Here is a 24,473-nt window from a genome sequence, read left to right as displayed (position 1 = left end):
TCCATTATTCTTCCTAGGCAGAACAGTCATGAAAGAACCTGGCAAAAAAGAGGGAATGAAAGCTGTAGGACCTTTCCTAACACAATTCTGAGGAATCTAGATTCCAGGTGTCAGCAAATAGCTACTCATTTGATTTTCTCCCTAAAATTTCAACTAAACCTTCTTTCTTAGGTTGTATTTTCTTTCCAACATTTTCCAAAAGTCCTTTTCCCATTCCCCATACATGTCTTTAGAATTTGTTCCAGTCTATATCTTTTCCTTTGGCTTAACCAACTCACAACCCTAATTCCTTAATCAAATGAACTCAATCATACTAGTCTAACAAAGGCAGAAACTAGTCTTGTAATTTTATGGGGACTTCCTAGGTGAGGAAACTCCTTTTACTTTAGGCAATCATCATGTAGAGTTTTTGATGAGCTACTTAGAATACTAAGTTTAGTGAGTTTCTCTGGGTTACAGAGCCAGCATGTGCCAGATGGTGAAGCTGAACCCAGGTCTTTTTGGCTCTGAAGATATCCATTACTACATTCCCATCACATAGCATGTAACAAAATAAATCCTTTTAAGCTTTCTTGATAACAGGTTTTAACATAGCCTTTCTATAGCCAATTCCAGTAGCAGTGAGATATAATAAATGCTGAATTTTATTCAGAATATTTGCATTCCAATTCAAACTCTGATATTTATAACCTATGTAACTTCAGACCAGATATAGATCACACAATATAACAGATTTTGAAGTTAAAGATCATATGGTCCAGTCACCTCATGTTACGGATGAGAATCCTGGGCTTCAGAGAGCCCAAGTCATATAGTCAATGAGTAGCCAAGCTGAGATTTGAATCCAGGTTGTTTAATTTAAACTTTAATGCTCTTCTCAAGGAAAGATCACTGTATATAAGTCAGAAGATCTCTATTCTAATTACATCTCCAGAATTTAGTAACTATGGGGGACCAGAGGAAGTCACAAATAATCTTTATCAGGTTTTACCACTTGAAAAAAAATTGATTATTACAGAATTATTGTGAATCAAGTACTCTGTAAAGATTAGTACATTATTTCAGTGTGGATTCAGATGCCCAAACTTCAGGATTTTGATCTGCTCTCTTTTGGCACTGTTTGCATGGAGGCAAATACTAAAACTTGAACACATAGGCCTTCATGGATTATGGGGATCAAAAAAGGCATATCCGGCCTGACAGATGTGAAAGACATTGCTGTGTCAGTGCTAGTAGACTGAAGTGAAGCCAGCTTGGAAAGACCTGCCAAAGCTTGTTTTTGCCTATATAATTCTAGAGAACCCATGAATACCTTTCCACTACGATAAGGTTTTAGGAGAGAGATTTGTGGAGGAGCATTATGACTATATTAATACTATCATTGGAAAAAGAAGGAAATTGAAGAAGTTATGCGGTAAAGTATAGAGTTATGAACTTGGAATTAGGAATATCTGAATTTGAAATCTATCCTTGAAATTTCTTAACTATGTGTACACGGGGAAATTGTTTATCCCCTATGAGACTAAATTTCTTCATCTATAATAACAGTACCTCCCTCCCAGGATCATTGTGAGCCTCAAGTAAGATAATGTTATTATCATTATCATTATTATTATTATTATTATTAATTATTATACTAGCTAATCCTGAAATATAGGTGCACAAAATAGCTCACATTTATATGATGCATTAAGATTTATAAAGTTCTTTCCTTGAAACTAAAAGGAAGCTAAGGAGAAATATATGACCTTACTTGGCATCTTAGGGTGGTGCCAGGAAAGGATTCTCTGCCAGTTATTAAACATCATTGTCCAGGGCATTCTGACTGAATAGAATATAGTATAAGCATAAAAATAGCCAAATTTTCTTGTGACCTCACCCAGCATTGTGAAGGCCCTTTTGTTGGTATACTGCCGTTTCATTTTCAAAGGGTGCACAATTCCCTGATGCCTCTCCACAGCAATGCAAGTCATAGTCAGAATCTCAGAAACAATAGCTGTAGATTGCACAAATGGTACCATCTTGCAAACAAAGGCACCTGTGAAAAAGAGGAAAATAAGACATTAAAAATAAATCTCATTTAAGCAATATGTGACAAGCATGATCAATTAATTTGAGACTTACAAGTTTTTGTTAGTTTATATCATAAAAATATAATTCAGATTTGACACTGGCTCACCTGTACAAGTAGCCTAGCTCATAGACATAACATTAAACATGGCACTCACAAATCCTTTTCTTTCTGATTTGGCTCACTCATCAACTTGTGCCTTTGTATTAGCAAGTCTAGAATTATTTGTTTCCCACAATGGGACCAATAGACCAAGTCTATGACTTCATGTCAACATGTCTCCCAAGGTCATGAGACAATGATGATATGGGAGAGATATACTCCCAGTACTTACCAAAGTAACACCTAAGACCCCAGCAGAGAGTCTCTTGTTTACATAAAATCAAACACCATTTATGTGAAACATTTACTTAACAATAAAACAAACATAAGAATGATCATAACATTTTATTCAATAAAAGGCAAGAGCAGATACCATCAAAATGTTACTTCACACATAAACCTGGACCATTTTTTTGATATCTGTATACATACTTTCTCTGTCAAAGAATGGACATACAATTTACAGAAACCATTCAAGGATGCTTCTGAATAGGAGAATAAGTGTGTTTGGGGCACTTCAGAACTTAGGGTAGTATGTCTTGATGTCCTATGTCTCGTTAGATAACTGTTTGCAAATAGGAGTAATTCTTCAATTGATAATCAAAGAATGTGAATAGGCAATTTTCCAAAGAAGAAATTAAAGCTATCAATAGTCACCTGGAAAAAATGCTCTCTTGATTAGAGAAATGTAAATTAAAACAACTCTGCATTATGACCTCAAACCTATCAGATTGGCTAACATGACACAAAAAAAAATTATGAATACTGGAGGGGATATGGAAGAATAGACACATTAGTGCATTGTTGATGGAGTTGTGAATTGTACCAGCCATTTTGGAGAAAAATTTATAATTATGTCCAAAAGGCTATAAATATGCTTACTTCTTGACCCAGTAATGCCCCTTCTAGGTCTATATTTCAAAAATGTAAATAAAAAGCGAGAAAATACCTAATTGTACAAAAATATTTATAACAGCTCTTTTGTGGTGGCAGAGAATTAGAAATAGAGAGGATGTCCATTAGTTTGGGAGTAGCTGAACAAGTTGTAGTATATGATTATGATGGAATAGTATTGTGAGAATATTATCAAAATTAAAATAATGAAGAGAGTTTCAGAAAAAAACTGGGAAGACTTATAGGAACTGATGTAAAATAAAATAAGAAAAGAGCCAGGAAAAAAAGTGCATATAATAATAGCAATAGTGTAATGATGATCAGTTGTGAAAAACTTAGCTATTTTAGTCAATACAATGATTGTTACAAAATATTCATGACAAAAAATGCTATCCATTTTCAGGAAAACATCTATTGAACTCTGAAAGTGGATTAAAGCATACTTTTTTAACTTTATATTTCCCACTTTTTATTTTTTGCAACATAACTAATATGATTTGTAGAACTTCAACTGTATATTTGATATCATATTGCTTGCCTTCTCAAGGGATGGTGATAGGATAGGAGAGAGAGAATTTGGAACTTAAAATTTTTAAATGGATGTTTAAAATGAATATATATTTTTTATAAATATAGATAATTTGCAACATGTATTACTTCTGGGCAAAATACCTACTATGTTATATGCTTGGTTGCAAAGATGCTTCTTTTCAATCTTTGCATCACTCCAGTTACTGAAGAAGTAACAGACTCTTTTAGTACACAGCAAGAACTGGCAAAGGATAGACAAAGTGTAACACTCTTTTAGAAACAAGCAGTTCCCTTAAGCCAGATAACTGCCAATCTGCTCAAATCTACAAATAGTAAAGGATTTTACTTTGTCCAATCAGCTCTCAGCAAACTTTATTTTTTATTTCACATCTAAATCGTTTTTTTCTTCTGTCTTTCCCTCTCATATCAGAGAAGGAAGTAGAGAGAAACAAAAGAGGTTGTCCCTCTCTTAGGCTATACATAGGACTAGGGATCCATAAATCACTATGTTCTTCACATACTGACAGGATTCAGCTTTTTTCCAATGAACTATCAGTCTTCAATCAGATATCCAACCTGACTAGACTCCAGTTAGCTTGCAATATATTGTCTTCTGCAAGCACTTTTTTTCATCACTTTCTGTACCTCCTTCCCAACTGCCCTTGCACTCAACTTTCTTTCTTCATTCACTACTTTCTCTCATTATCTCAAAGCAATGATTTCTTTAAAAAAATAAATAAATAAAGATGGCCCATCTTTTATGATATGAAACTGAAAAATTCCACTTTTTTGTCAATTCTGACTCCAAAAATCCTTAAATAATTTTCTCATAGTTCTTAATTATATTGTTTACTATTTCTCAATTATGGCCTTAAAAATTCTGAAACTCTTACAATTGTAGTGTGAGTTGGCCATATTTTAAACCATAATAACTCCTGAAAAACAAGACGTGAAGGGAGTGGTATCTGCTTGTATCACATTCAAATTAGTTGATGGACCACAATGTCCTTCAGCAATTACCTCAGTAATTGGTTTGCCTTTAAATAGGTCACCTCAGTACATTCATCTGAGGAACAGTTCTTTATTTAAACCTGAGAACAGTCGTATGTCTCTCCTCAACATTTTATTTTAGAAGATGTGTTGCTTCTCAAATTTATGAGTTTTTTAATGAAAATAATTCCTTTTCTACTCTTTGAAATGAGAAGTATCTTTTATATATATGAGAAGAATGAAGTTGTATTGTAGGTCATTGGAAAGCTAGTTGTTAAATATTTACCCACAAGCATTATATTTAACTTATGCAGGACAGTAATTCTAAATGTATGAACACAATCCATATAAACCCCTTGGGGCCTACCTGAAGCACATAAAATTTAAGTGACTTGCTAAGGGTCACACTACTAGGTGGTATCAAAGATGGGATTTGAACCTTGCCTTTCTAACAAAGCTTAGCACACTACACACAATGGCATGCTGTGTTAGTTTACATTACTATAAAATCAGAAAGAATACTTGTTTCATGCATGTTTGTCATATCACTCCATTTAGATTTTGATTCATCCAATTTATTCCCATTTAGTTAAGCTTATAAACCATTGATTATTATTCAGTAAAAACAGAAGACAAAACAGCAAATTATCAGAAACTATTTGTATAAAATAGATGATAACTATAATAGGAGGGAGAGAGAAAGGAGAGGTGAATATATGTTGAAGTCTTCATAGAGTTCTTCAGATGAGATTATATCATTAAAGCATTAGCCTTAAAATTTTGGTTAATGATACTACCAGGCTACAATCCCTATGCTAAAAAAAAAAAAAAAAAAACACACACAATCAAACCAAAAATCATCTTAACATCTTCTATTCCTCTTCCTTCACGTCTAGAAACAATCACTCAAAAGGATGCCTCCTTAAAAATGTCATTTCAATCTGTTTCTATCTTGGGATTCATTATGAGACCATACATTCATTTTTGGAAGAAAACAATACTTTTACTTGGTATCTTTTACTTTACTCTATCCTGAATCCAATCAATCTCGAATAGTAATGACAAATTATTACTGTAATAGTATATTAGTAATAAAAGTGTGTAGTTGTGAGTTGAGGAGATTATTCAAATACTCCATTTTGTCTCTCCCTAACACTCTTGATTAAAAATGTTCTTTCTCTTAAATACTACAAAAATTGTAATTCTTTTATCTGATTTGTCAGCTTTGAGCCCCAAACCAGAGACAATAATTCTGGCAAAATGACTTTGTTAGCTCTATCTCTGGTTCTTCCTTGGAGATGTTTTTCCTTCAGTCTCTTCCCAATTGTATTTCTTGATAGTATACTTAGACTAGTAAACATCAATCATTAATGCTGGTTATAAAGAAAATGTCTAAAACAAAGAAAAGCTAACAGATGGGGAAAGTTTCAGATATGCATGAGGGAATCTATGCATACAAAGTAAAAAATACTATCAAGTCCAAATAGATGATGGGAAGACATTTTAGCATATAGCATTTATCTGCCATTCCAATTTTCTTTTGCTTTATTCTCTTCAATATATTTTATGATCCAGTAATATTAACCTTCTTACTGGTTCTCAAACTTAATATTCCCCATCCCAAATCTATGCCTTTTCATTGACTGTCTCACATGCCTGAAATGTTCTCCCTTCTTATCCTGCTCCCATCTTCCTTCAAGACCCATCTCAAATTTCACTTTCTATAAGAGAGCTTTCTTAGTCCTCTCCCCTTATCCTAACACCACCACTTGTTTCTTCTACTTGAATTTATCTCCCATTTATACTGAATATAAAACATATCATATATATAGACGTAATTCTTAACATGTTGTCTCCTCCATAACACACAAACATCTTAAGGTCAAGAAGAATGTTTTTTTCTTTTTCTCTGTATTTCCAGCCCTTAGCACAATGTCTGTCACTTAATAAGCACTTAATAAATGCTTATCACCGGAATTATAAATAACATATTATTATAAAAATAATCCTAATCCTAATCCTAATGGTCTTCATACCCAAGTAAAAAAAGGAGTCTTGCTCCCAAAATCCTGCCTCCTTTTTTGTCGCAGTTCCCTCCCTGTCTGTGCTTCTCACTTTTTATCAGTTCCTTTTTTAAAGAGTCATGTGTTTTCCACTGTACACTCTGAATTAGTTTACCCATCAAGTCCCTCTTCTGGATTAATTTTTAAAGGTTAACTGAGAGGTTGCCTTTTTTCACCCTAGGGCATTGCTTTCTTTCTGATTCACTCAAGGGACTCATTTATACCTTGGAAAAGTTGATCACCTAGTAAGGCTGAATTGTTACAGTGAGATTTACATCTCATTATTTGATCCCATTTCCGTATTAGGTTTGTGAAAGATTAACTACCTCACCCCCTTAAACCTATCGATTACTTTCAGATTATAAATTGTTTTACATATGTCTTTTCAAGTGTTCTCATTGGATGCATATTTTAAATATATTACAGGGGCAGAGAATCTCATACATGGAAGAGACCCATTTTTTGGAAGACTCTTAGAAAGCCTACAATCCAATCTTCTGCTTAATTCAAGAATCTCCTCTGTTACATCAGTAACAAATTGTCAATAAGCTTAAGCATAAACAATTCTTGATGCTGGGGAACCCATTATAGGACAAGGTAACTTCATTGCTTTGGGATAGCTATCAAATTTAGTCTAACAAATTCAAACAATTATGTATTTATTAAATATAGATAAGTGTAAGGCGTTGGGAATACTGAAACAGAAAAATAAAATATTCCCTTATTTCAAAGAACTTATGCCATACTGAAGGTACAACATTAATGAATGAAGCTCTACATATCATCCATGCATATGCAAAGTGTTTTGAAGAGAGGACTGATGATAGCAATAACTGATGTTTATTACATTAAGCTCATTTAGTCCTTACAATAACCCTGCATTTTATCCTAGAGGCAAACCCGAGATACTGACAATTTGTGAGAATATGGACCTAGTAATAGCTGTGTCTGATAGAGTTTATATTAGTAGCTGTATGGAAAATGTGTCAGGGCAGCCAATGGAATAAGGAGATTTGTTAAAGTTTGGGCAAAAGATGATGGGAACCTGGCTATGTGAGTAGAAAGAAGAGTGTGTGAGGAAGGAAAGTCGTGGCAGTGCTGGGGGAAAGGGCAGGGGGGAGAGAGTAAAACTGGCAAGACCTGATAATAACTTAGGTACATAAAGTGAGAGAAAGAGAACCCTCCATGATGACTGAGATTGCAAATCTGTGTAACTGTATGTGTGATAGCGCCTTCAACAAAAATAGGGTAAGTTTGGATGTGCCGTGCCGGACCCAGTTCTCTCTCACGTCGCAGGTCTACCTGCCCATCTTTTCTTCCTCCCCTATCTCCGCCAGAGCCGGTTTCGTCTCGTGCGAGTGCTAATGCGAGCAGCCGCCCGCCGGCACTCGAGAACCCGCTGTTCTGACCCCAGTCACCCCCACTCTGCCCAACAAGGACAGTCGCAAGCTCAGGCAGCTCCAGGCTTTCATCAGGCTCTGCCAGCAGAACCCGGGTTTTTTGCACACAGACGAGCCAAGGTTTCTCCCGGACTAGGTGGAGAGTCAGTAATATCCCACATATTCCACGTAAAGGGAAATAAGAAGGGGGAAAAAAATGAGGGAAAGACTGCACGTAAGAAATTAGAGGAATCCCCCAAAGTAGAAAAACTAAAGAGTGAGGAAAGTAACACAGAGATTGATAATGAAAGAATGACTAAAGCAGATACTGATTCCTCTCAGGAAATGGGAAGTAAAATTGTCAGGACAATAGATGAGATGATGGCTCAGGCTAGCAAAAAGAAAATGGAGGCCATTGACTTCCTCAATTGTGGTGATCTTAAAACTGCCATTCATTTTCTTACAGGAATCACCAAACTGACTCTCTGTTTGTCCATTTTCTATGCTGAGTCAGTATCTTTTATAAAACTGCACAAGCTCAATGCTACTATACGAGACTGTTGACAGAACGATCTAAATAAATCCGAACTCCAACAAACCCTACAAATTGTGAGGGAAAGCCCACAGACTTGGCCATTGGGAGGAATCAGCCCATGATTTTGCCATGACTTGCAAACTGGACTATGATGACTATACCAATGCTATGCTGAAAAAGTCCAGCCAAGAACACTGCAGAACATCAGGGGAAATAGGGGGAAAAGTGTGTGGAATGAGACATCAATGTTAGAAAGGGTGAAGAAAGGGTGTTCCCAGAGGAACATGAACAAGCCCACAAGCAGATAGAAGCCCAGAAAACTTCAGGAGTCCAGTTTGTCTCTTTTCCAGACTTTCCTATAGGTAAGCCTGGGATTTTTGGAGGCATACCTGGAATGAGAGGGGCCATGGCTAAGATGACAGGAATACTTAGGCCGAATGATATTCTTAGTGACCCAGAAGTGCTTCAGCAATGCAGAACCCAGAGGTGGTGGTAGTGTTCCAGAATGTGGCACAGAAGTCCTGGGAACATATCCAAATATCAGAGTAAATTCAAGGTTATAAATCTCATCATCAAATTGTCATCCAAAGTTGAATGTCAAGCATAAATGTCCTTTTAATAAATAAAGTCCTTTGCTGATGGTAAAACCACCCACATAACTTAATGAATCTCTCAATAAGACAAACCTATAATCTTCTGGTAAGAAAACTGAGGTGTGTGGAAGATAATTCCTTCTCCTCTGCCTCCAATGCAGCAAGAGCATGTTATAGTGATTGACTGACAATTAATCTATCAGATAATGTTATCCTACTCTGAATCACAAACATAAGAAATAGAAAAGCATTTTCTAAAACTTTAAAATTGCTTAAAGGAAAAAGAAAACATATTACATAAAAGTATTTGCTTAACTAATAATTTTGGCTCCCCCCTGGGCTTGAAGTTTTGGAGTTAAGGAAAAAGACTATATTAAAGATTTCTTAACTAATAATGGTGGAAAATTGTTCTAATCAAAGAGAGGTGAACATTGTTCATATAACTATGTAAAAATTGAAATGACTTCATACCTATTGGGCCTTCATTTTTAAAAAAATTCTGATGTACTTTTTTAAAAAACGCTTTTTTAGATGGCAAAACCAAAAGTGGGACCACCAATGATGTAGTTAGTACTTGGTAGAGCTTGGAGCTGCCTGAAGTGAGGACTTTAGCATGTTACCAGGTGTTCTCTCCCCTAGCATTGTGAGGAGGAATCAAACAATCAGACCCTGCATTGTGATGAGGGCATGCAATTTGGAAATGCTTCTGTAAGCCTGGCATGCTACCTTGTAATCTTGGCTCCTCTGTCATCCAAATGTCACTGTAAGAATTTGATCTCTGTGTAGATTTCTTTTCTTTCTTCTTGAATGTGAATTGTCAGTTGAAGAAAAAGAAAGTCAATTGAAGGAAGAAAAACACAATACTTTGGAGGAAGGTTAGTGTGAGGAAACATGTAGTTGAACTTAGCTATATGATCCAATATTAAATACATGATTCTTTTTGCATTGCAGGATTATTTATTTTATGACAGATCTCAAGATCTGGAAGGAAGGATCATTTCAGTAGATGCTAGTTGTTGCTACAGCTGTCATCTCTGCTTTCCTTTTCTCAAATGACTTTTAAATAATAGTAAACTGGGGACTCTCCAAAAACCACTTCTGGCTCTGCTTGGATAGACAAGGATTCCCATATAAAAATATTCTGAAGGGGAAGGGGAGTGTTACCCACTACCTGTGTTCTCTTTTAAGGACAGAAGTAGCTGTGCCAGTAGAATGAACATAGAACATCCCTGAAATGATGCCATTAGTAAACTGATGACCCTTCATCCCCAGGTAACTGGGCAATTGAGCATTTTGTGTTGAGGGCAACCCATCAGCTAGTGATAGACACTCTTGCTCAGGCAGAAACTTCTGGGCTTTTCCTCTCAGTGAGCTCTCCCCTATAGCATCCTCTCAGAATCTTACCTTTTTCATTTAGTTTACTGTCTTACATGCTACATTTAAGAGGTACAAAAAAAAAAAAAGCTTGTCACAATTGAGTCTGTATAAGCCATCTTGATCTTAGGAAAACAACGTGTGTTCAGAGTGCATTGAGCTTTGCAAACTGATTTGCAAATAAAATCCTTATTTTTCATTTGTGTAGAAATACTTTTGTAGTAGCCAAGCCTGACTTTTTTTTGTCTTAGATATACAACCCTACAAGGAAGGAAAATGTGAGAGGAGAACTCTCACATTTTGTTTGGGTTTTTTCATTTTTACTTTAAAAAAAATAGTTATTTCTAATAACCTTCATAAATAAAGTGTGGTTTTCAAATGAAGGAAGGGGTAGCGAATAAGGAAGTTTGAAGAAAGAGCAGAGTAAAAGAACATAATAAGCCATATTTCAAACATGTTGATTGGATATGCATGTTGAGATATCTCATACAAAAGGGAGCCAGACTTGTGGAAGGCGAGGAATTATTAGAGTCCAGCTCACTCCTTCAAACCTCCTCAACAAATATCTAAAGGATGAACTACACCAAATACGAATTGGCAAAGCCAAGGAAAAGTCATAGTGTAACTTCTAGTCTAGTCATCAAGACTGCGAAATAAGAAGTTTCTCAATTGTATTATATATCATTTATCCATATCAAGGAGGCTAAGTAAGATAGAGAGATCTGTGTACATTGAGATAAGGGGTGGCAAAGAACCCATGTGGTGGCTTAAGTAGCAGTGGAGAGCATTGCAGTATCCAGAGACTAATAAAAGGCTGAGACAAGACACCATAAAGATTCCAAGGAATTACTGAGCAAGCCCTATGTACAGGAATGTGTGCCATCTAGAAACTTTGTTGCCCTCCACCCAGTGCCATGTCACAGATATATGGCCAAGAGTGATCATGAGTTTGAGTCCTATCTGTGCAGATCAAGTTCTGAAACCAAATTGTAGTTGTGTAGCTCTAATCCCAGAGAAAAGAGAACAATGGTTCATACTAAAATGGAACTGGCAGCACAGTAGCTGTGCATTGTAGAATCAGCCAGAGGATCAATAATGGCAATCAAATAACAATCTGCTGAAACTCTGTACACTGAACAAAGTGACAGACCCAAATGAATGTCAGAAACTTGCAAAAATAGATCTACAAAGATCATACAACTTTGGAGGAACTGAAATCTTGTAGTCAGAGTGGCGAAAGGATCAGAATGACATGACAATGGAAACTAAAGTGTGACATGACTCTCCAAAAGTGTATAGAGCCCAGAACTAACAAAAAACTCCAAAGTCAAATAGTAGGCTGGAAGAACTCAATATAGATCTAATTGTGACAGGGAAGTTAAAGACACAAATACAAAAGAATGAATCAAAAAAAGCACAAATTACAACACAAGTCCAACAAGACTTGCTTAAAGAGTTAAATAAGGAGCTAAAAATAATTTTAAAAATAAAATGAGAACAATAGTAAAAATAGGAAAAGAGGCAAGAGAAGGGCAAAAAATATCAAAAGAGTTTGGGCATGGAAGATATGAAAACAACTTGGGAAAAGAGGTACAAAGACTAATTGAAAAAAAAATCCTTGAAACTGAATAGTGGTTAAATGGAAGTTAATAAGTCTATCGTACAACAGGAAATAATAAAATCAAAAGGTAGAAAAATAGGAGAAAAGTTAAATATCTCAAAGGAAAAACAATTGACCTGAAAAATAAATGAAGGACAGATAATTGAAGAATTACTGAATTATCTGAAATTCCTAAATGCTTAAATATCATGTTTTTAAGTCATAAAATAAAATTATTCAAATGTTAGAACTAGAGTCAAAGTAGAAATTTTAAAAGTTCACCAGTCATCTCCTGAAAGAGCTGCCAAAATGAAAACTCCCAGAGATAATATATCTAAAATTAAGATCTCCCAGGTTGGGGGCAGTTAGGTGGCACAGTAGATAGAGCACCAGCCCTGAAGTCAGGAGAACCTGAGTTCAAATCCTACCTCAGACAGTTAATACTTCCTAGCTGTGCGACCCTGGACAAGTCACTTAACCCCAACTGCCTCAGCAAAAAAAGAAAGAAAGAAAGAAAGAAAAATCTCCCAGGTTAAGAGAGAAATAATTCAATTAGCCAGAAAGAAATAATCTAAGTATCAAAAAGTCACAATCAGAATAAAATAAGATTTAGAAATCACCAGTATAATGGAAATGAGAGCTTTGAACATGCTTTATAAATCCAAGAATATTCTATCCAGAAAAATTGAGTATAATGTTATAGTGGAAAAATGGCTTTGTAATGAAATAGAAAACTTCTAAGCATTCGTGATGAAATTGGCACATTCACAAAAACTGATCATGTATCAGGGCATAAAAACCTCATAAATAAATGCAGAAAAGTAGAAATCTTAAGTATATTTTACTAATTATAATGTAATAAAAATTGCACTCAGTAAAAGACCTTTGAAGCGAAGATTTACAATTAATTGGACACTAAGCTTAATTCTAAAGAATTGGGGGGCCAAATAACAAATTATAGAAACAAACCAAAATTTCATTAAGGATAATGACAACAATAAGGTAATATAACAAAATCTGTGGGATTCAGCCAAAGTAGTAATTAAGGGAAAATGTTTATCTCTATACTCTTTCATCAATTAAAAAAACAAGCAGATCAACAAATTGAGTATGCAACTAAAAAATAGAAAAACAAATTATAAAGTTCTGGTTAAGTACCAAAATAGAAATTCTGAGAATGAATTTAATAAAGTGTAATGTTTTAAAAAACATTGAATTAGTAAATAAAACTAAATTTAAAAACAATAAAACAGATGAATTATTAGCTAATTTGATTCTTTTAAATAAAGAAGAAAACCAAATTGCCATTTTAAAAATGAAAAAAGATGAAATCACAATTAGGGAAGAAAAAATAAAAGCAATTATTAGAAACTATTTTCTCAGACTATATGTCAATGAATCTCACAATCTAAATGAAAGATGAATATTTTTAAGAGAAAAAAATGAACAAGTCAGAAAAAATGCCCAAAGAGAGAGAAAAAAAAATCTCCAAGATGAAATGAATTTAAAAGTGAATTCTATCAAACTTATTTTTGACAAGGCCCATGATTTATACTATAGAATTTACTATAATGATATTATAAGCAAATATCTAAAACCCACCCCTTTTAAATTTCCTTGTTCTGTTTAAGGCACCATAATTGCATTGTATTCTGGCTACTATAGTTTAAGAAGGATATTCCTAAACTGGACAAAGGAAGGGTAGCTAAAATGATGAAAGGGCTTGGTTTCATGAGTTATGAAAGCTTTAAGGTAATGGACATATTTAGCCTGGAGAGGAGAATGTAATGGACTGAAGCTCAAGTTGATGCACTGAGATCCCAACTGTGAGGCTAAATAGTAATTGGACCATACTCTATTAATATATATGCTTAGAGAAAAGAATGGCCCCCACCCACTCTTTGTACAAGTCCTGATGTGTTGTATAGGAAATGACAATTTTGGTGGGTGGAGGCAGGGGGCAGAGAGAGAGGCTGCCAGCTGGCATCTTGTTGCAGCTGCTCATATTGCTATCCCGATCCTTCTTCACTTCCACAAAGAATAAAGATTGAAGATTTTTCCCTAACCTGAATTCCTGACTCCGGCTGATTTTAAATACGCGGTCATTACAGGAGAAGACCAAAGGCAACATGATGGCTTTATTTAGGGATCTGAAAGGTTCTCATGGAGGAATGATTAATTTTGTTCTGCATGACCCAGAATGAAGAACAAGGAGCAATAAATGGTGAAGGTGCAAAAAGGCCAACTAAAGCTTAATATCAGGGTGAAGTTCTTTTAAATAAGAGCTATCAAACATTGGAATGTTTCAACAGAGATAACCTCTCTCGTCAGAATATCTTGATATAAAGAGTAAGATATTAACCTTTACCTAATTAGATTATAATTTTCCCAGCAGTTTTTATTGAATATTGAGTTATTGCCCCTAATGGAAAAGTTGCCAAACTTTGCCATTTCTGTTTTCATATCATATTACATCTAAATCTTTCCCTCTACTCACATTGATTCAGGTCCTCATCACTTCTAAATAGATTATGACAACATCCTTCTAATTGTTCTTCTAGCTTCAAGCTTCTCTCCAATGCAGTTTATTTTTCACCCTGTTGCCAAGATCATTTTCTTTTAAGTGCATTTCAGGCTATATCATTCCCCTACTCAATGAACTTCAGTGACTTTTTACTTCTTCTAGTTTTAATATATATATATATATATATATATATATATATATATATATATACACACACATATATATATACACACATATATATATGTATGTATGTATGTATATATATACACATATATATATGTATGTATGTATGTATATATATGTATATATATATATATATATATATATATATATATATATAAATTGACCTTGTAAATCTGTGTACAAACTGCATCCAATCTTTGCAACCTCATGATATGCTGTTCCCAAATCTTCATTTTAATATCCAGCTAACTGGACTTCTCTGATTTTTACACATGGTTCTACATTTCTCATCTTTGTACTTTTGTACCTGCCATCTTCCATGCCTAATATGGCTTTCTTCCCTACTTGTACCCCATAAAAATTACTCTCTTCCATCAAAATATAGCTCAAACACTATATCCTATATGAAACTTTTCTAGACTTCTTCAAATGTTAGGGTTCTGTCTCCCTAACTACCTTATATTTATTTTTATTTATTCTCTTTATATTTATTGTGTATATTTATGTAACAGCATATTCCAAGGTTTCCCATATTTCCTTTTAGATTGCCCTTGGATGACTATCATATCCATTCTCATCATGAATCCTTTGGTAATCTGTTATGGACCAGAACTCTGTACTTAAAACAAGGATTCTTACAAGGTGCTAACTCAGTGGATAATACAATGGTTATCGTGTTTAGCATAGTGATTAATAGTTCTCTAATTCAGTATATGTATTTAACACTTAATATAGTTCTACAAGATTCACACCTATGATGATGTAATTATAATAGAGTATATAACAGTCGACAGAGACTGAGAGAGAGATTCATCGCCTTTGTGATGGCTAGAGGCTGAAGCACAAGCCAGATTCATTCATTTCATCTCACACCACTGTGGTGGCTGGCCTCGTGCACTTCCCCCACTGAGACCAAGGTTGGTCTGAAAGGCTCTCCAAAAAGCTGGTGGGGGGCTGAAGAAGGGAGCAGGCAAGGAAACTAGATTGTGAAGGAAATAATAAAGGATTTTGACTTTAACACCTGGCTATTCTTGTGGTGATAACTCTACTGAAACAAAGGCTGCTCCAAGACCTCCAGAAAACCAACAAGAACACCATGGTAATCAAGAGTATGTTTACATATTTTCTTATTTAATTAGAAATTACAGCACCTTTACATTAATTAGTTCAGAATCCCTACTCCAACTTATTAAATATTTCTAATTTGATAAATCAGAGAAACTTCTTTTCCTGTAAGAAATTTTTTTTATATTCTCTACATATTGAAAGCTCTAATTTCCTAAGATTAAACACAGTTAGCTGCTGACTATATAATTCACTAATATATATATATATACAATAAAACACCAAAATCAAATATTTTTAATATTTTAGCAATGAAAAAGAATGTGACCAACGGCATATCAAACTATCACTATAACAGAGTGAATTCTTTTTTAAAAAATGACAATTCAATTCACTAAAAATATTAAGTAAGATGTTCCCAAGTAGTTTTTTTAATCATCTTCAAAAAATAGAAATAAAAATAATTCCATCAATAAAGGTCTCTCCATCTCTTTTCTCTGTCCTTTCCAGTTTTTGTCATTATATTTCTATTAACTCTCAGAATATAGTTGAGTGCCTTTACTCAAATACCACATTCTATAGGAGGCCTTTCATGGATCATTCCTTTCTCCCCAAATATTAGTGCCTTCTCTTTGAGATTACCTCCCATCTTCATTCTCTATAGCTTGATTTTACAGAGCTGTTTACATGTCATCTCTCCCATTAGATTATAAGCTCATTATGGACAGGAGCTATTTTTTACCTTTCTTTGTTATCCCAGTTTATAGTGCCTAGAACATAATAAGTATTGAATAAATGTTTGGTGATTGATCAATCAACCAGAGATCTTGTGGTTCAGGTTAGGTTTCTGAAATCATGATTTCTCTTTCAGACAATGTTGACTTAGATACACACTTAGAATTGTATATCTCTGGCTCTATGGTTTTGTAATTCTATGAGAGATAATGGAATGGACAAAACATCCTCCAAGACCCCCCTGATATCCTATAACTTTTAAGAAAATTGAAGATCCAGGGCCTTTTGTAAATTCTTAATTTCTTCCCATTCAATTTAGTATTCTGTAGAAAACAATAATTAAAGTGTTTGTTTTATGATGCGCTACATCAAATCTGGAGTCCTATACTCCTTCTACCAAAGAGCTTATGTAAATTGTTCAAATATTAGAACAAGAAGAGGGAAAGTTGGACAGTAGATAGAAAATTAAACTAGTTAACTTCTGAAGTCTCTTACAAGGCTCAACTTATACCATTAGTTTTCCAGAAATAGCAGGTAAATTTTATTCCCTTTCTTGCTCTTTCAAAAATTGAAGGTGGTGACAAAGGAGAGAGCTCATACAGGTTAATGGCTATAGAGAATAGAACTTATAACTAAGAGTTTATTAAATACTCAGTCACAAAGAATATCAAGTAAGAACAGAGCAGAATCAAAGAATTATGACTTTTAAAAACTGAATGAGACCTGAAGCATCCTAGGATTTCATACTGTAGCATTTTAGAATGTTGAAAGTGGAAATGAATAGCCTTATAGACCAGTCTGTGAAAAAGTCTGATTTTTTTATAGATAAAGAAGAAACCCCAAGAAAGAAGAAGATTTTTCTAAGATCATCCCATGGATTGGAAAGACCAGAATCACATCTGGAGAAAAAAAATAACATTTCTGTAGTGAACAATATTTCATGAGAAAAAGCATTCAAATCATAGGATAAAATCTTACCTCAAAGAGTTACTAAGGAGAATTTAAATGTTTCCTAGACCTTCAGTAGCTTCCCAACCATAACTGTGGAAATCTCTTAAGTAGGCAATGAGTTAATTTTTAAATGCTCAAAATGCTCAAAAAAACCTGCATTTTTACAATACTCTAAATAGAATTCCACTAGCTACTTTAGTCACTCTACCTGTATCCATAAAGAATAATCACAAAGTCAATTGGGCTTTCTAAAAATTAATACATGTAGATAAAATGCACTGCACATTAGCTTGCAAATAAGATCCTACCTTAGCACTTTCTAATCAGAGATTCCCACAAACTCCCAATTAGGGAATTATTAACATAAGACTGAGTGAACATTTGTTTTTTTATTTTCTGATTTTCAAAGCCCATCTCTTCTACACCAGCAAGGAAAATTAACTCATTGATAACTTGAGCCAACTCAAATTGACTCTACTGATGGGCTAGAAAAACCAATAATGAAACAATAATGAAGAATAGCAGCCTCCCACAAAGTATCACCACAAAACTGAAGAGAACCTACATATTCCCATCATACAGGTCTACCATTTCATCCAAAAGCCTATAAATTATGAATGATCTACACTTAAGAAAAATTAAATTGATGTTCCACACACAGAAATCCCTCATCTCTATACAAATATTTATACTGGCTATACTTCATACTTGAAATGTATTTCTTCCTCATATTCTCCTTTTAGAATATCTGATATCCTTCAAGGTTCAGCTCAAGTAATACATATGTGAACTCTTTCTTAATCCATCAAGCTTCTAAAATTTCCCCAAAATTATCTTATTATATATAGATGTAGATATAGATATATAAGTTGTATATACTTAAGTATGTTCATGTTGATCCTTCATGAACATGTAAGCTGCAAGGACTGTTTGACTTTTATCTTTATATTTTCAGTGCCTAGCACATGGAATATGCTTTCTTTCTTTCTTTTTTCTTTCTATTGTTCGTTCTTCCTTCCTTCTTTCCTTTCTTTCTTTTTTTTTTAATTTTTTTATTTAATAATTACATTATATTGACACTCGTTTCTGTTCCGATTTTTTTCCCCCTCTCTCCCTCCACCCCCTCCCCTAGATGGCAAGCAGTCCTTTATATGTTGGATATGTTGCAGTATATCCTAGATACAATATATGTTTGCAGAACCGAACAGTTCTCTTGTTACGTAGGGAGAATTGGATTCAGAAGGTATAAATAATCCGGGAAGAAAAACAAAAATGCAGATAGTTTACATTCGTTTCCCAGTGTTCTTTCTTTGGGTGTAGCTGCTTTTGTCCGTCATTTATCAATTGAGACTCAGGTCTCTTTGTCAAAGAAATCCACTTCCATCAAAATATGTCCTCATACAATATCGTTGTTGAAGTGTATAATGATCTCCTGGTTCTGCTCATTTCACTTAGCATCAGTTCATGTAAGTCTCGCCAGTCCTCTCTGTATTCATCCTGCTGGTCATTTCTTACAGAACAATAATATTCCATAACATTCATATACCACAATTTACCCAGCCATTCTCCAATTGATGGGCATCCATTCATTTTCCAGTTTCTAGCCACTACAAACAGGGCTGCTACAAACATTTTGGCACATACAGGTCCCTTTCCCTTCTTTAGTATTTCTTTGGGATATAAGCCCAATAGAAACACTGCTGGATCAAAGGGTATGCACAATTTGATAATTTTTTGGGCATAATTCCAGATTGCTCTCCAGAATGGTTGGATTCGTTCACAACTCCACCAACAATGCATTAGTGTCCCAGTTTTCCCGCATCCCCTCCAACATTCATCATTATTTTTTCCTGTCATCTTAGCTCTTTCTTTTTGTTTAATTCATCATTGTGTCAATTTTATTTTTTTAATTTTTTGGTTACTAGTATTTTTATACCCAAGTCATTTCCCCTGAACAATACTCTTCCCTACTGAATCTTCCCCTATAATAAAGAACACCAGGGCAAAATCAACAAACAACAATTATTTCTGACAATGTATGCCATATTTTCCATCTCCTAACTGTTGACTTGAGAGGAATAATATTTGTATTATCATCAGTTTTCTAGTACTGATATTGATCATAATTAACCATCATAATTAACCATTCTTCACACTTGGTAAGTCACAATGATATTCATTGTATTGATATACCACAATTTGTTTATCCATTGATGTGTAAATTGGTCCTGTCCCCACCCAAATATTTATTGCCATAGAAACAAAGAATTTGTCTAGAGCCAGATAGACTACCAAAGTTCCTAAGGTTTTATGGTCTTGACCTTGAACAAAATTCAAGGAAGAAGCTAAAAAGACAGCTACAAAGGAAATGCTATTGGGAGCAGGAAGACTGACAAAATGTCATGATATACTGTATCTGGGTCTCTAAAATGTATCATAGGAGCACAAAGAAGAGTGATGGTAAAAAATGGTAAAGAGTAGACATTAGTGAATTAGGAGCTGAGCACAAGTGTGGACCTGAATTCTGACCAAGCAAAAACTAGAGAAAAAAATTAGATAATGGCCTGAATCAGATCTTAGGACCAATAACAAATACCAGCCCAGGTACCAATACCTGTATTTCCCATCTCCCATCTGTCCATAAAGAATCCATTCTTTTCCCACTGTTTGCTAGTCAGTCCTTTAACTCAGTACCCCTCCCTTTTTGGCTACTGGACCAAATGTTGTTACTAGTCAGTTTTAGTTCCCCCAATTCTATTTTTGTAACATATTCTCTGAGTTTCATCTTTCACTCAATCTTACCTTTCCACTTCTCCTCTCTCTTCATCAAGGATGGCCTAATCCATAGTTAAAATTTCTGGGGCTAAGAGTTTTTGCTTTCTTCCTAGCCAAGACTGAAAGGCTATTGGAAAGATTATTCAGCCCATGAGAATTAGAGAAATTGGAAAAAGAAGAGAGACAGAGATGGCTTGTGTGCAATAATACTGAATAATCAAGAAAACTTTGTCATTTTGGAACAGTGGACTAAGTGCAAAGATTGGTGCTCTGGACTTGGACTTCTACTCTATAATAAAGGAAGCTTGACTATGTTTGCTAGGAACCTGGAAAAGATCTGCAAAGTTTATTTCTTCAACTCCCTCCTCCCTTTCACCCAACTGTCTGCTATATCATATAAACCTTTAGAATCTACTCTCTGTTTATATTTTATCTTCCTTTTTATCTCAATTGTCTTGTCACATAAACATATGTGGTCATTTTCAGAGGTGTGCATTTCATTTTGTATAATTTTTAAAATATAAAGTAGCATAAGCTCATGGAGATGTAATTCCTCAGAGTACAAATCCCAAAGCCTTCTTTTTCCAGCATGGTACTTTTTTAAATCACCTGGAAAAGAAATTGAGCCAACCTTTAATTTAATTTAATTTTTACTAACAGTCCCATAGAGATCATGAAAAAAGGGTAGGTAATCTTAAAATGGTTTCTGATAGAATGTTTTCTTCCTAGATAGAGAATGTGTTATAATCTCTGGCCTTTTGTTAATATTTTATGCACTTTTTTCTACCTCTCCCCTGCTTCAGGAAGGAGAAAGAAAAGAAGAAAGGGAGAGAAGAGGAACAATCCCCACCCAGAGATAGCCTGGAAGATAGAGACAGGAAGGTCTATGAAATTTCTACTCTGCCTCTTTCTGACCGGAAAGAGCAGGAATGAGGGTACAGACTGGCTATTAGAGCAGCATCCTGGGATGACTAATATGAAAAGTTTCATGAATTTTTCCTTGAGGTCCCATAATATATTGGAAACAACACTGTTTTTTGGAATCAGAGAATTTGACTTTGAATCCCAAGTCTGCCACTTTGTAGACACTTTCTGATCTTGGACAGACCACCAAAATCTTCTGGGCTTTTATGATGGCATTGGAAACCATTGTCTTAGTCTCCAGTTCTGGATCTACTGCTTTTATAAGAAAGTTGAATACTGTCAACCCCTACCTGTTAATACTGGTTGTTAAATGAAGAGGGGATTGTGAGTGGGAAGGAAGTCTCAGCTTGGGGGGAACAGGAGGAGAGGGAATTGTGTTTATTTTCTTCTTTGGCTGAGATGGCAGCCAACCAGTTAGAGAGAATTTCAATTTAATAATGATGTGGTAAAGTTGGGTTTTTTTTAAATCCTAAATGAAGCCTAGATAAAAGAGTAAATTTAATCTGGCACTAACAAAAAAGAATAGCAAAGTAAGAAAAGTCTCACTGTGTAAAGCTAAAAATCCTGCTTTTAGCCTAAGGAAACCTTGGAATGGCTAGTTTCCTCTCCCAGGATCTAATATCTAAGACCTGGAAAATCTAAGGGGATCTTCCCTTAGAAAGGGGAAAGAAAGATACTTTGTACCACTTCTCAGAGCTCAAGAACTTCCATTGCAGATAATACAGACCAGCCAGGCCAAATATGGTGATTGGAAAAAAAGGTGTTTTGTCTTTGCTCACACCCATCCACTAGGTGGTTATGCACAGAATCACAGAATTTGAGAGTTGGAAGAGAACTCAGAAGCCATACAGTGCAGCTCATGTCCAAAAAGAATCACAACTCCAACAAAACAAGCAAGTGATCTAACATACACAGGGAAAGAAGTCCCTCTCTTAAAGAAGCCCAGTCCATTTGGATTTTTTTGTTTTGTTTTGTAATTGAATTCTAAATTTGTCTCTGTAGCATTCACCAACAGCTCCTGGAACTGTCCTCTAAGATCAAATATTCTGCAATTAATGGATACCCATCTGGTATATATGAAACCTGTCTTTCAGTCTTTGGATTCTTTAAGATATTCAGTTGGTAGTGGTATTATTCAGTCAAAGAATATAAATAGTTTTTTCTCTTGTGATTCCATTTTATTTCCCAGATTTGATTTACATACATACCAAAATGCCTCAGCATGCCTGTTTTCCCACAACACCTCTAACATTGAATATTTTTCTCTTTCATTGTCTTTTTTTTCACTTTGAGAAGTATAAAGTAAAACCACAGAACTGTATGTAGATGCATTTATCCCATTATTACTCATTTGAAATATTCTTTTGTAAAGTTATAAGTCTGCAGTCTATCTTTTGAAAACTATTCATAATCTTTGAATCCTATGTCAAATTGGAGAATAACTTTTAATATATGTATTATTTGGATATTTATGTATTTATATGTGTGTATTAATTTATATCAAAGGTAACCAATTCAAATATTTTTCCCCTCACTCAAGAATTTCTCTACTTAGCTACTTGTACTGATTTTGTTCATGTTTTAATGTCAAGAATTTCTCCCTCTCATAAAAGTGAAACATGGCTACTTCTGTTCTCAGTTAAAGTTTCTTCTTCTGCAAGAAATCTACTCTATTCTTTCTTAATCTTAGTGCCCTTCTTCTCCCACCAGACCCAATTTGTTCTGTATAGATTTTGTTTGTTCCTGTATATGTATTGTCACTCCCATTAGACTGTGGGCTCCTTTAGAGAAAGATCTATTTTTATCATATCCCCAGTGCTTAGCATGATGTCTAGAACATAATAGGCAGTTAAGTGTTAATAGACTGGATGGCTTCTGTTCTACTTTATTTTTTAAATTTTTTCCGATTTTATATTTAGCTCACATATCTATTTTGGAGTTAAGGTGACATATGTTCCAAGATTCTCAGTTAATCTTAATTTCTGCCAGAGGTTTTTCCCCCCATTTTGCCAATGGTTCTATTGGAATAGGGAGGAATTTATCTTATTTGTTGTATTAAACACTGGACTCCCTTCTTCAATTGCTTCTGAATTTGGATTTTCTAGATATTTCTATATAAATTTCTCTTAAACTAGAACTTGAATTTTTAAAAAGTTTATTGACAAAACCAAACCTTGAAAAATACCATTATCACAATGGGACAATAACATGTGCTAGAAGCATCTTTAGAGACAATCAAAATCCTTTCTTTCCTCCCTTCCCCACAAAGAGAGAATCACAAATTTTCACAGTTGAAAAGAACTCTAGTTCAAATTCTCAGCTGAACAAAAATCCCATCCACAACTTGCAAAAAAAAAATGGGCATGCATCCTTTGCCTGAAAATTGCTACATAGAAGCCCATGGTGCCCCAAACCATCCCATTTTATTTTGTATCACTCTGTTAGGAATATTTTCCCTTGCACAAAGTTTAAAATTCAGTAACAATGTACCCTCTGGGACCAAGCAGAAAAGTCTTTCTTTTTCCCCATTAAGATTTTACCTATGAATTCATTTATATAACAGAACTCCCTAGTGAAGAAATTCTCTCAACTGGTACAGATCTCTGAAACTTAGAGAGATTAAATTACTTGCTCAAGGTCACAGAGATAGTATTTCTCAAAGGAAGCACTGGAACCCAAGTTTTCCTGGTTTTAAGAAAACTCTTGCCTTTTTAATAATATTCTATTTTCACCCAATTAAATTAAAATATTTTTTTAACATTTGTTGTGGTTGTCTTTAAATTTTGAGATACAAAGTCTATGCTTCCTTTCCTCCTTCTTTTTCCCTCCCCCTTCACTGAGATGGTAAGCAATTTCATGTAGGTTATATATGTACAATTATGCAAAACATTTTCATATTTGTTATTTTGTACAAGAAGATTCAAACAAAAAAGAGAATGAAAGAAAGTGAAAAAGTAAAAAACATGCTTCAATAAAAACACCATGAGACCTTTCAATTACAAAATAACTTTAATGAAGGCACTAGCAATAGAGTTTTGGGGACTCTCATTTAGGAAAGATATCATTTAGAAGTTGACTGGACCTTGAAGAAAGGAATTCTGTGAGGAAGAAAAGAGGTAGTATTTTCTGTGCATGATGGAAAAAGTGTGAAGGGGATGAAAGGAAGAGGAGAAGAAGGAAGAGG

At 34.6% G+C, this 24,473-nt stretch overlaps 1 protein-coding gene across 1 annotated transcript in view; it reads right to left on the bottom strand.

Annotated features, from left to right (window-relative positions):
* The window catches only part of QRFPR (pyroglutamylated RFamide peptide receptor), a 78,604-nt gene that overhangs the window by 21,887 nt on the left and 32,244 nt on the right, over nucleotides 1-24,473 (bottom strand). Inside the window, exon 2 of the mRNA XM_051965548.1 lies at nucleotides 1,880-2,038. Coding sequence (XP_051821508.1) covers nucleotides 1,880-2,038 — 159 coding nt within the window. The remainder of the gene's footprint in view (nucleotides 1-1,879; nucleotides 2,039-24,473) is intronic.

Source organism: Antechinus flavipes, chromosome 6, assembly GCF_016432865.1.
Source record: "Antechinus flavipes isolate AdamAnt ecotype Samford, QLD, Australia chromosome 6, AdamAnt_v2, whole genome shotgun sequence".
In the NCBI taxonomy this organism is placed as follows: Eukaryota; Metazoa; Chordata; class Mammalia; order Dasyuromorphia; family Dasyuridae; genus Antechinus; species Antechinus flavipes.
The sequence above is the reverse complement of the archived record's forward strand: the minus strand, read 5'-3'. Positions and strand labels throughout refer to the sequence as shown.